At 37.3% G+C, this 13,092-nt stretch overlaps 1 protein-coding gene across 5 annotated transcripts in view; it reads right to left on the bottom strand.

The window, feature by feature from the left end:
• Nucleotides 1–1,283: 1,283 nt before the first annotated feature.
• LOC136863029 (uncharacterized) overlaps nt 1,284–13,092 on the bottom strand; it is a 158,143-nt gene continuing 146,334 nt past the window's right edge. For 3 of the 5 annotated variants that reach the window (XM_067139348.2, XM_067139347.2, XM_067139349.2), the window contains one exon: nt 7,168–8,437. Coding sequence is in view for 1 of the 5 variants with exons in the window: in XM_067139349.2 (XP_066995450.1) it covers nt 8,431–8,437 (7 nt within the window). In the remaining 4 variants the exon portion in view is untranslated. Of the gene's footprint in view, nt 3,273–7,167; nt 8,438–13,092 lie in introns of those variants that run through there. The other 2 variants (XR_010859135.2, XR_010859136.2) reach the window with 2 other exon arrangements.

Here is a 13,092-nt window from a genome sequence, read left to right on the forward strand (position 1 = left end):
AAGTAAATTTGTGAGATTTAACTAACAATATAATTTATGATAAGACATGCTCTACTCACTTATTCGGCGATCCATTTTCAGAAAGCTTTGCGAGGGGCATAGTCATCCAGTTGCAGGTGCTGAGTTGTGTGCGTTTTGAATGGGTGCCAGTGAAGATTATGTTAAATAATTATCTACACATTAACATGTTCTCTATGCATGTGCCACAGCACTAGTACTTGTTTGATGTTCTGCAACAGCAGCAGCTCTCACCACATTCGTTTGCTCCACATACCTCTGCCGTGTCCTTACGATTGTGTTTACCAGATTTACTGAAGTGGTCATTTTGACCAATATATTTCAGATGGTTTAATTTTAGGGTATTGGTGTTATAAACACTTTTAATGAAACACCAACACATCATGCATGAAAAAAAAAAAATTTATTCTTATAATAGTGATAGTCTTACTTCAGATGAATGTATGTGTTATGTCCTTGTGTTTCTTTATTACAGTGCTGTTAGCTGGGTCTTTGGTAGCTTTAACAGAGGAAGGAACATCTCTTTCACTTCTATTCAGTTTTCCTATGATACGTGTCTTAGTATTCCTCAATATTTTATCTGATTTTAGGAAGGTAAAGTTGTTTTCACTAGCAAAATTTCTTCCCTGACTGAGGTACAACTCTGCAAAGTGCATAACAACATGTTCACAGAGAGTCCGACTGGAGGGTCATGTTTCTTCTTTTCCAAAATAGGAAAAAACAACAAAAAATTCACTGTATTTAGCTTCAACGTCAACAGCCAGCCAGTATGTTACGCAAAACTTGCCTGGCTTATTGGTAATGTACTGTATGAGTGGACATTAAGTTTTGACTCAAAGAACTGCTCATCCAGAGCAGTATTTTCTACTGGTTTGTAAAAAATAATGTACTTAGCTACAAACATGTCGCATATGACCAATGCTAGCGAAAAATTTGTCTGTTTTCAGTTTCTCTGCACGTGTAGACCTCTTGTTGAAGCAGAGGATTCTCATGATCTCTAGGAAATGGTTTTGTGCCAATGCACATCCATACCATTCAACATGGAGCCACCTCTTCTTCATTGACGGCTGCATGCGGTCCAGGTCCTCATGCCAACTGACCAGGCACAGCTCTCCATCTAGTAGAATTCATCTTCTCTTGCTCATTATCTACCCTCGTTTGTTCACAATTGTATATTTGGCTGGTACTCTGACTCAACTTCCACAGACACTGCCATGACCATGATCATCTGAACATGATATTTTATACTGGTAAAGTAATTTATTTCATATCTGAAATTGCCTAGGTTATAATAGCTAACATCTGCCTAAGGACCGTTATCACATGTACTATGAAGCTTACACAATCATTTTGTTGGAAGTCCTCTTACCTGAGAGGATGAAGTTTGCTGAAATATTTCCTTTTCAGGTGACAGTTCTAGAGAACCTATCATACTTGATTCACTGTCTGAACGATTTTTACCTGCAGCAATACGTATGTCCCCACTGTCATGGAGTTATGAATCACTTCTGGCTTCATTGGCTGACTGCATGGTGTTATATTTTGTAAATGCTTCAGAATTTTGACTTGCACCTGCATTCAGTGATAAAGAGTTCATAACTAAGATGTAAAGAAACACAGAACTCTACTTCATTTCATTGTGACTGGAAACCACAACCAATCGCTTCTTATAAATATAATTCTGTGAGGTATCTCTATGTTATGCAACAATGAAAGGAATACTGTTCACTGGGTGGTATTGTAAGTGAACTCTGGCTGTTATGTCTGAATACACAGCTTGTGTTGATTCACTGTAGAGCAACAATGAATATGATGTAAGGATAACAAGCCAGTGCCATCATAACCCTCTTCGTTATTGTCCAACTGGAAAAAGCCCTGTTTGAAAAATTTTCTACATTACTTTGGAAGGCAAAGCTATTGCCGCAGTAGTCCAGTGATGGGAAAAGTACAAAATAAAAGTAACTGGGTTCAATAACAGTTACCTGAGAAAAAATTTACTCTATTACAAATACTAATTACTTTTCAAAACGTAATCAGTAAAGTTACAAGTACAATTACAATTACTTCACAGAACACTAGTCTTTAGGGTATCACTGACATTTTTTTCACATGGGGATGGAATGATATCGAAGTTTGCAAAGAAAAATACATTACTCCATTTTATGATGATGATGATGATGATGATGATGATGATGATGCTTGTTGTTTAAAGGGGCCTAAAACTCCATTTTGTGTTCTTAACATACAGACATTAAGTGGCTACCATTGATGCAATATATATCGATTATTAGTTTGTAATGATTACTAAAATATAACTATTACAATTTTAATTTCAGAAGCAAATTACGAGTAAAAATTACATTTTGTGAAAAGTAACAATCCTTATGAGTAAGAATTGATAAAATGTAATTGTTACAAGTAATTTAATTACTTTTACTCAGTTACTTCCCAACTCTGTTGTGGTCATAATGATTGCATTACGGAAAAAAATCAGAAGAGTTAGGAACATTCTAAAATATAAAACAATAAATACATTGAAAATGATTAAAAGTTAAAAATGATTTTAGTCACTGGGATCATGTCATGAGTATGGCAGAAGAATGCAAAATGAAAGAGGTGATTATGACCACTGTGATAACCTAGTGTTAACGAACAAGTTGCCTCATGAAGTGTCACTTCTCTGCATTCTGGAACATACTGTGATCTAGATGTCATCTGTATGGATACTAATGTGCATAAAGTGAAGCTGCTTGTCATCCACTGCGATGACATGCACAAAATATGAGTAGTATATACACGTTTGTCATTCGTGTACCGTGGCCATTTCATTGCAATGCTCAGAACTCTCAAGTGGCATTTCAGCCAATTAAGAATCCTGTTTCATGTATCACAGTGAAAGTTTCTACAATGGAACAGATAGTTCGCCCATGTTACTGCAGAGTATGTATCTGAAACACCTGGTACACTTAACCTCAAAGACATATTATAGTTACAGGTCAGGAGGAAATGTGAAGAGAAACTTAATGCAGACATACAGCACTATACTTATACCACCCACAGGCATCCGGCTCCATGTTTAAATTGTTGGCATACTGGCCTTTTGTCCAGGGGGCCCTGGGTTCAATTCCCGGCCAGGTCGGGGACTTTAACTTTCATTGGTTAATTCCAGTGGCTCGGGAGCTGGCTGTGCGTGTCATCTTCAGCATTAGAATTCATCATAGGTAAGGCCCCATCCTCACAGAAGCGCAGGTAACCTATACGACGTCAAGAAGAAATAAATTGACAAGAGGGTCCATATGTATATAAGATAAAGACAATATATATATATAAGATAAAGACAATATACATATGTTTTAGTTATCACGTGATCTGTTTAATTTTTATTTTGGCTGAAAATGGCCACTAAGTGGCTGAAACTGGTCCCAAGACTAATGAAATATTATTTACTTGATATATTGTACTGAAAAGGTGGACCCTCTTGTCAATTTAATTCTTATAATTGCACTTCAATACAGAACAGAAATGAAATTTATGGCTCATAATTATACAGCATTAACTCTAAAGAACTGCACCAGGCCTCTTCAGAGGCCACACATCATTATTATTAGCCACAGGCATTATGGTGACTTATTTTTCTTTCTTGTAAGTCTTTTCTAGCAAGAGGACTCAATATTGTCAATTGGAAACATGCTAAGAGGTTTCACATAATAAAGTAACATCACATTTACTTGTGAATACGACCCTGTTAACACATTTGGAAAAATATTTAGTAACTGAACTCCTTAATTCTGCAGACCTTCAGGCTGAGCAGCGGTCGCTTGGTAGCCCATAACTCTTCGGGGCTGCTGCGCCATGGGGTTTGGCTTTGGAACTGTTTAGTTTGTTCTGAAAGAACTACCAACTGCAATTTGATGGACTGTTCGTTTTTACAAATACTGTAATGATCGCCTTACATGTACACAGGCATTCTAATATTCAAATAAACGGTTAGGGTAATTAAAATTTCCCATCGTATTACGTTTCTCACACTATTATGCTAGTCTTGGAAGAGCTAGTATTTTGGCTGCATCCAAGACAACAGTGTGCAACTCATCTGTCCATATAACATGCCAAAAAATAACATACAATGAGTAACAGATTGAAAAAGTTAAATAGCTGAATGTAAGCTAAAAGGGTAGCAAATGCAAAAGAAAGAATATGAGAGTAGCAGTTCACAAGTTTTCCATTCAGTCAAACAAAATTAATTACTGGTAATGCCAGCAAGAAAGATTACTGGTTCTCAAAGAAGATGTAAGACCCATTCAAAGACCAAAGGCAAGAAAATTGTCTGCTGTTGATAATGAAGGGATGGTTAGCAAGATGGACAACCTAGAACAGTAAAGTCACTCATAATATGTTGCAAATGAAAGCATGTGACGTCACTGTTCACAAAGGTGATCAGCTAGACTCAGCCATAGAACGAGAACATCTTTGTCCCAGCAGCTACCAGCCAAAAACACAGACAAATGAACACGTTACACAAGATCACAGCGAAAAAATTTCATTCTCAAATTCGCAAATTGACAACATGTATCAGGTACTAGCCTTGTACATCTAGTGTTAATATAACTCGAATTAGACAACAACAGAAGTTATGGCTTCTGAAGACCGGCTCCGTGACCGACTGGTTAGTGTCTCACCATTCTGGCTTCAGTGTCCCAGGCTATATTCTCGGATGGATCATAGGATTTTAAATATGATTGGTTAAATCCCTTGGCTTGGAAACTGGATATCTGTGCATTAACTCTGCAACTCATACACAGTATTGACAAGCAGCTTTGTACACATGGCACCCTTGGAGGATCTGCTTTACTTCTGAGCAAACGAAGAGATGTAGGCCTAGTATGTAGAATATAGTTTCTACAAGAGAAACTTTGGCAAATGAAGCTTACCAACCAAGAACATATCCTAAATTCAATGAAACAAGTGAATGGCTGCAGTTCTAATGAGTACTGACTGGATATAATGTCGAATCATCATCTTGTTAATAGAAAAAAGCAATACTGGTCCTTGATACTGCCTGTGGACATCAAAAGACCCCTCAAAGGGAAAATCTTCGGCACATAAAATTTACTTAGTTATAATACCAGGAAGACTCTCAACCATTCTCCGACCTTCAGAGGATGAGGATGATGATGATGATGATGATGAAATACCGGTATGTTTTAAAACCACTCAACTGCTATCAGTTTCAAGAGACAGAGTGAGTTCGCCATGCTGCTAGGGTCATGCCAGCCGTGAGCTTGCATTCGGGAGATAGTAGGTCCAAACCCCACTGTTGGCAGCCCTGAAGATTGTTTTCCATGGTTCCCCATTTTCACAACACCAGGCAAATGCTGGGGCTGTATCTTAATTAAGGCCACGGCCACTTCCCTCCCACTCCTAGCCTTCCGATCCCATCATCACCATAAGACCTATCTGTGTCAGTGTGACAAAGAACAAACTGTTTAAAAAAAGTTTCAAGAGACACCAAAGTGCTGGTACTTCATTACGTAATTTTTTTTTAAAAAATTTTAAATTTTACAATTTGCTTTACATCGCACCAATACAGATAGGTCTTATGGTGATAATGGGATAAAGGGCTATGAGTGGAAGGGAAGCAGTCTGGACCTTAATTAAGGTACAGCCCCAGCATTTGCGTGTTGTGAAAATAGGAAACCATGGAAAAACAAATTCAGGGCTGCCAACAGTGGGGGGAGTTTGAACCCACTATCTCCCGAATGCAAGCTTACAGCTACACAACCCTAACCACACGGCCAACCCGCTCTGTATTCAGTAAAAACAAAAATGTGTTCTTTAAAGTTCTAGCAAATTTACAGACATAGATCCCTAGCATGTGCATATTCATACCAGCTGACTGTGCTAGGATTCAATCCATGCCTTCAATAAAGGATGAAAGCACCTCACCAACTACATGATGAAATCAGTCATGTGTAAATACAGTGCACAGTGAAGATTACACTCAAAGATAGAATTTCTCAAATAAACTCTTACCAAAGCATATTAGTATAATACCTATATTGTTTCAAAAGTACATTTTGCTAGCTCATTAAATCAGATGTTAGCTTACTCCATACTGTAATGGAATATAATGGTCCATTATTTCACTATAAATTTTAAAATTGCATACATTTACTAGTCGTAAGGTTATGCCATGTATTCACAATGAATGAATTTTAAAACAGTATCCTCTTACTGGGAATGTAAGAAAGCTAAATGGGGAAGCAATTCATTTTTATCAGCACTCTGTCATGCACATCAGTGGTTACATCCGTGCACAAGTTTGGTGTGTGACACAGTTCTCACATTTTTAAGAGAATATGTAAATTATTATAGTATCACTAGACAGTCAGCCATAATGTATCTAACTTAACCTTCTGAAGTAAAATAACTTGAATATGCATCTGAAAGGGAAAGAAATTGTTACCCTTCTTAAAAAAGACCAGTAATTTCTCTTTCTGGTCTCCTGCTACACATTAGATAAAATCTATGAATGGTAATTTAACTGTAAAATTGTATAATTTTCAAATATCTGGGCATTTGTGCTTTGTCAAAACAAAGCAAAATTCTTTCTTCAGCTTATCCCAGTTATTTCTAGGGTCGCTGGAACCACCCAGGATCATTCCTGGATGCCTTTCCTGATGCCACATGATTTCAGAGATGAAAATTTCAACCCATGATCAAATGGGATTCGAACCTCAGCCTTTGAGGTGGAAAGCCAGTAGCTAAGCCAATGAACTAATCATGCCCCTACCTTTCCTTTGACCAATACATTTTAAAAATTATCTCCAAAATTTGGATTTGGAATGTTAAAAATAAAATAAAAATCATCCAAAATGAGAGTGAGGTAACTTAATCTGATAGTTTACCAGCACAAATTTAGACCAATGAAGGCATACTGCCTATTCAATGAAACAGAGATTTAAAAAAACCAAAATTCTCATATATGAGCAGTTTCAAGACAAGGGCAATGATGGAATAAACTGTAAAAGTTAAAATTAAATATGTAGTACTCTAAACAAGTACTGTTTATGGGCATGATGCTCAGCATATGGTTATCAAAAGATAAGGAGAGTTGACAGGTTTATCAATGATATGCAAAATTCTACATTCAGTAAGTGTAAGAGAACTGAAAGTTGACTTTGTGCCAGTCTGGAACTTTTAATGCCAAATATTCTTGATATCTACAGATTTCCAAATAATTACTCACACAATCAGAAATGTTACGAAATTCAGAACATACAACAGGTAAAATATTATAGAAGTGTGTTTTCTTCCCCTCCTTCTTCTTAAAGGAATATATAGAAACATTCCGCACCATAAAGGAAGGCAGAAAGAAAGAAAAAAAGAAAGAAAGACAAGAAATGATATAAATAAACTAAGATCACGTTTGACAAAAAAAGCACCAAAACTCACAGAGTCGGTGAGGGATACATCATAATCATCAATTCATCAATTTCTTAGTTATGAAAGTGACATTACAGCTAAACTCTACATCACATTCCATAGGAATCAAGACAGCTATACTGACATTTTCTATATGTAAAACACCGGAACATGATGAACAATGTTATTGCAGGGAAGGATCAATAGAGTGCAATCCTTACAGATAAACTTGAATGAAGCTGAACATTACATACCTGCCAACTTTACAAAACCACAAATCAGGAGATTTTGAAATGAAAATCAGGAAAAATCAAGAGATACCCATTACTCAACAAATGCATAGATTAACATACTGCATCACGCACCTGCATGATTATGCGAGGCACAATGCTATTTTTATCAAGTAATAAATTAAAATTCACCAGAATGGCTCTGAAAATTTCTAGAAAAGTCACTAGTAGCTATCTTTGAAATTTTGTCAATAAATTATTAAAATAGACTCCAAATCTAGCGACTAGACTCTAGAATCGACTAGACTGACGCGAACGAACACGAACACAGCACGCAAGAATGAGAGATATACAATCGATATACGCATGGCGATATACAGGTTTCAATAAACATCGCACATTCACGCACATTTCTCACATTAATAAACGTCGATATTTCATTTGAAAGCAGCCAATGAGTGAAGGACTTCCAGCCCCTGGCGTACAATGCTGAAATGGCGGGATATGAAAACAAATGTTTGACGTTCATTAAAAAATAAGCTAAAATCAGGAGAAATAATAGAATAATCGGGAAGCGGGAAAAACTGTCTAAAATCGGGAGTCTCCAGCCTAAATCGCGAAAGTTGGCAGGTATGATTACAGTATTTTGGTGAGATGATCACAAGAAATTAATAGTAGTATTACCCACCACATCGTTAATCTTTCCACATCTTCTTAATCTTCAAGTTATGGCACACCATTTTTATAACTAGGAGCTTCAATACCTAAGGGAAAAACAAGATAAAAAGTTAAGAAAGTGCAACAGGATATATCACAATATTAGTAAGTATGAACACAGTAAATTTGTACAAAAAGAAAATAGTAATATGTTTTTCTTTTAACTCTCAGTACAAGGTCATTATTTTATAGGTCCCACCTATTGCAGAAAACCAAGCAATTCAATATTTAATTTTCTTTCACATCACAATCTAAGATCACATTATATTTATATTTGCCCACATAAAAGGCGTAACATAAATTTTCATCTTCAATATCTTACAAATAAAATTCTAGGGTTCCGTTGTCTGTAATATCATTTATTTTGCCAAAATCTGATATATTTATTTGTTTCAGGTCAATTCAAGATCTTATCAGTAGCTTTTAGCTTACGTGTCTGTTTGTTTGTTTGTACCATCATCGCGGTTAAATGGCTGAATAGATCTCGACCAAACTACTATGCTGTTTGCCTGCTGATTCAACTAAAACATTTGGCGTTAGTTGCTCACGTTAAGCTTAACTTAGCAGCAAGGCTTCTGTAGTGCTACTCATAACGGATTGGAAATTTAATGTCTCAGCTTGATACGAGGAGAAAATTTTAGATCCTGGTGGTCCTGGATAATGTTCCATTGGATAATTTTTTTTTTTTGCCATCCAGAAGATACTCTTCTTTTTTTCTGCCTACCTTAAGGACCCCATAGACAGTCCTTCTTAGAATCCATTTTGCCTGAACAGTTGTAAGACTGAACATGGAAGAGGACACAGACATTACATTTTGCTGTCAGTCTTGCAGTCAGTTTTCGTAAGTCGTGCACACAGTAACAAGTCAGAGGAACTTTTAATTTACACCACTGCAGCATTAGCTTTGAAATCAAAAGATAAAAAGAAAATGACTCAATCAAAATGGACTAAAGCTTGGTTACTTGAACAAGATAATTGCATATAAATTTAATGAAAGATTTAACTCCTGAAGCAGGTGACTGGTACAATTATTTCATAATGGACAGTTAAACGTATATATTTACACCTTCTTCACTTGGTAGCGCCCCATATCAGAAAGAGTGACAGTGCAATGAGACCAGCAAAAACACCACATGAACGACTTAGCATCACACTTCGTTCCTAACAACTGGAAGAAGTTACGAAGATCTGAAATTGTTTGCTGCAATATCAGTTCAGTCTTTGGGAGTAATTTATAATTACTGGTACAAGTTAAAAAAATGAATTCCATGTTCCTTTAAAATATAAAACTACAGCTTACAGTACGATATAAAATAATGATATATGTTTTCCACTACTGCTTCTTCTGTAGCTTCGGGATCAAGTTCCGACAACTTTAAACACACAGTAACCGTTATAAGCAACATTTTCTTTTTAGCCCTGTAATCTTTACGTTTTTCTTCCCCCACAAGTACAGATTAGAATGGTACAGCTGGAAGAATTTTATTAAAACGCTCACAGTATGATTCTCAAGTTCGATTATTATGTCCTGCGAGCAAAATAAGAGTGAAAGAGCAATTGGTTAAAACTTACAGTAAGACTGAAGACCCCACACATGCTCCAATTTGCCCGCCAACTTACCTGTACATGCCCAGAAATATCAGCCGCCGACAGATTTACTTCGAGCCAAGCGTAAGATGGTACGGACATGAAAATTCTACCACATATGGTCCGTCGAACCTGACATCTTAAAAATACGCAGGCAAGAAGGACGCTAAGATAGACTGTCTATGGGGCCCTTTACACAAGGAGGGTGAATACTAACATGGCCATGTGGTAAGGCAAGCCACACTGATTTTGAAGCAAGCATGCAAGTAATCTTAATGGAATTGACTTTGGTGTGTTACATTTTGTAAAAGTGAGCTCTCTTCTTTCTTAAAGAATACTGCTGATTACAACTGCAAGTTCACTGCAGTAGATTTATTAAACCTCAATACAATTTTATTAATATTACTACCATCCTCACAGAGAACACATACCCTGAGTACTTGAAATGATCCATCAGTTCCAGTTTTGTATTCCAAAACTGACTTTTAATCCTCTTAGGTTTCTTCCCAACTGAGATCACTTTAGTCTTGGAAATGCTAATTTCATATCATACATCCGTGTCTGTTAACCCAACAGCACAAAGTGGCGTACTAGGTATGGCACGCCCCAAATGTTGGCAGATGTGGTGCTCCGTACTTATATGCAATGTGCAGCTTCTGCATTATACATCCCTCTGTTGTAGGGATTGTGAACTAAGTCAAACTTTCTTTCCTTATGGTGGATATATTGACTCTCTCTATAGACTGCTTCCTTTCCTTTGAGCAACTTGAATGTCAGAAATTTTAACGCAGAGACAACAATCTTGGCAGGAAGCAAAAAAAGTGTGGCTCTCTAATGAGAGTGGGAAGGTATGTCTACGTAACTAATTCTGGGGGAGGAATTTTGTGACGTAGCATAGGAGTTACTACACTGAACCAAAATTTTGTGTGCGTATATGTCAAAACTGCAGAGTTACAGCCATTCCAATTTTGCACAGTTTGATGATGATGATGATGATGCTTGTTGTTTTAAGGGGCCTAACATCGAAGGTCATCGGCCCCTAATGGTACGAAATGAAATAACCAAAATTTTAAAGGCATCCACTGACCAAAATAAAAATAAAAAACGTCATGAAGAATGAATGGATGGATGGACAGGAACCCAACAAAACAAAAAAAACTAACAAAAACCAGTGGATCAGACTCAAAACAGATCGAAAATAACATTATTACCGACCAAGGAACCACTTATAAAGCAAATTGATGCTTGGTGTCTAAAGGGGTGCAAAATCCACGTCTAAGGCCCCACAGAATGGTACATGTCGCGAGTAAAATAGAACCATGGTACGTGTCATGTTGGGGTATTAATCAGAAGTAGCGAAGACTCACGGTGTTCCACAAAAGATAGTACTACTCACAAGTATTGCAATACGTACAAGTAACGCAGACCTATGGTGTAACTCACACAATGGCGCAACTCATAGCCAACGCAAACCGAGAAGGTTCCCCACCTAGGTGTACTAAACACGGGCGCCGGTATTCCCGTGGTGTTCCTCACATAGTGGGTACTAATCACAGGCAACGCAGACCCACGGTGCTGCTCATATAGTGGTACAACTCACAGGCTACGCCCAGACCCGCGGTGTTGCTCACATGGGTACGACGCACGGGTACTGGAATCCACCAGGCCAGGCTTTTTTAACTCCTACTAATCATAAACCTATTTCGTACCGAATTTAGTGGTACTACTCGCAAGTACAGGCAACCTATGGTGTTCCCCGCGTGATGGTACAATTCAAAATTAGTTTCATGGTTCTAATTCAGTCAGCCCTTGGTCGCCCCTTTTAGTCGCCTCTTACAACAGGCAGGGGATACCGCGGGTGTATTCTACATGTGCGTCCCCCACCCGCAGGGGGTAGTGTGTTTGGTCCGCGAGAGGTATTTTATTTCCCTCAAGTCCGCCGGCAAGCCGGTTAAGACCCCCCTATCCGCCACCTGGGACGCGCCACGTGGGAGTATCACCTCTCCCCCTGCTACGCCTGCGTAGCAGGTTCGTGGTTTTGCACAGTTTACTGTCCTAACTCATGGTTATAGCATCCTCCTCCTACACTAGCGAGTAGCGTGCATTGTGATTGTTCCCGCAATAAGGGGTTAAGTCATCAACCTGAAGGCTGGCTGGACCTTCTGCTTTTAACATGCCTCTGACACTGAAACCACCAAAAACTCATGCTTTTCTTCACTTGGGACTCAGTTTAGTTTTTTTACAATTGGTGAAGTACTTTTCAATATTTAAAATTCAGATAGCTTTAGTGAAATAATCTACATCAATTATATTTTTTCGTCAATTTTTTTCTCAGATGGAGGCAGAAACTGTCAATAGCCCAAAGCTTCAAAACTGTTAACCTTCCACCATTATGCATTTTAGTAGCCACTCTAAAACACTTATTGAATTCACTGCATTGTCGTTTAATTCATGTCATTAATTCATTCATTTATTTGTTAATTTTTTCAATATTCTGGACACTGAGAATTGCTGGCAAAGTTCTAAGCAGAAGCAGTAAATAATACTAAACTGTCATCAATACAACATAACATACATAAATCTAAGTGACATATGACTAACTACTGCAAGTTTGTTTATTGGTAGAAACAAACACAGAAAAATGAACTTGGTAACATATGTTGTGTGTGGTTTTCCAGGCAAATTGCATACAAATCATTGTAATGACAGAGAGAAAGAGATACAAATAACAATCTAAAATACATATCAGTATAAAAAGAAGTAACAGTAAAGACCAAGAGAAATAAAAATAATGAAGAGACCTACAGTAAATAACAGAACAATCGGAATGCAAAATAAACCAATATCATTGATTCTAACCCTTAAAACAAAGAAAATCATGATTGAAAAATACCACCACATGTGAAATGCAGAAGAGAATAAACACAAAGGCAAGTCAATTAAAACATACATAAAAATAATGCAAGAAGTTCAGTAAATTCTGGTGAATGTATGACTAGAATGAACCATCAAAAAATTGGAATAGAAAGTATAACCACATGTTGAACTTGAAGGGATGACTATTGCACTTAGAGAATATTACACACAAACTGCTTTCAGCATCACTCCAAGTAAT

This window comes from Anabrus simplex, chromosome 2 (assembly GCF_040414725.1).
Source record: "Anabrus simplex isolate iqAnaSimp1 chromosome 2, ASM4041472v1, whole genome shotgun sequence".
Lineage (NCBI taxonomy): Eukaryota > Metazoa > Arthropoda > Insecta > Orthoptera > Tettigoniidae > Anabrus > Anabrus simplex.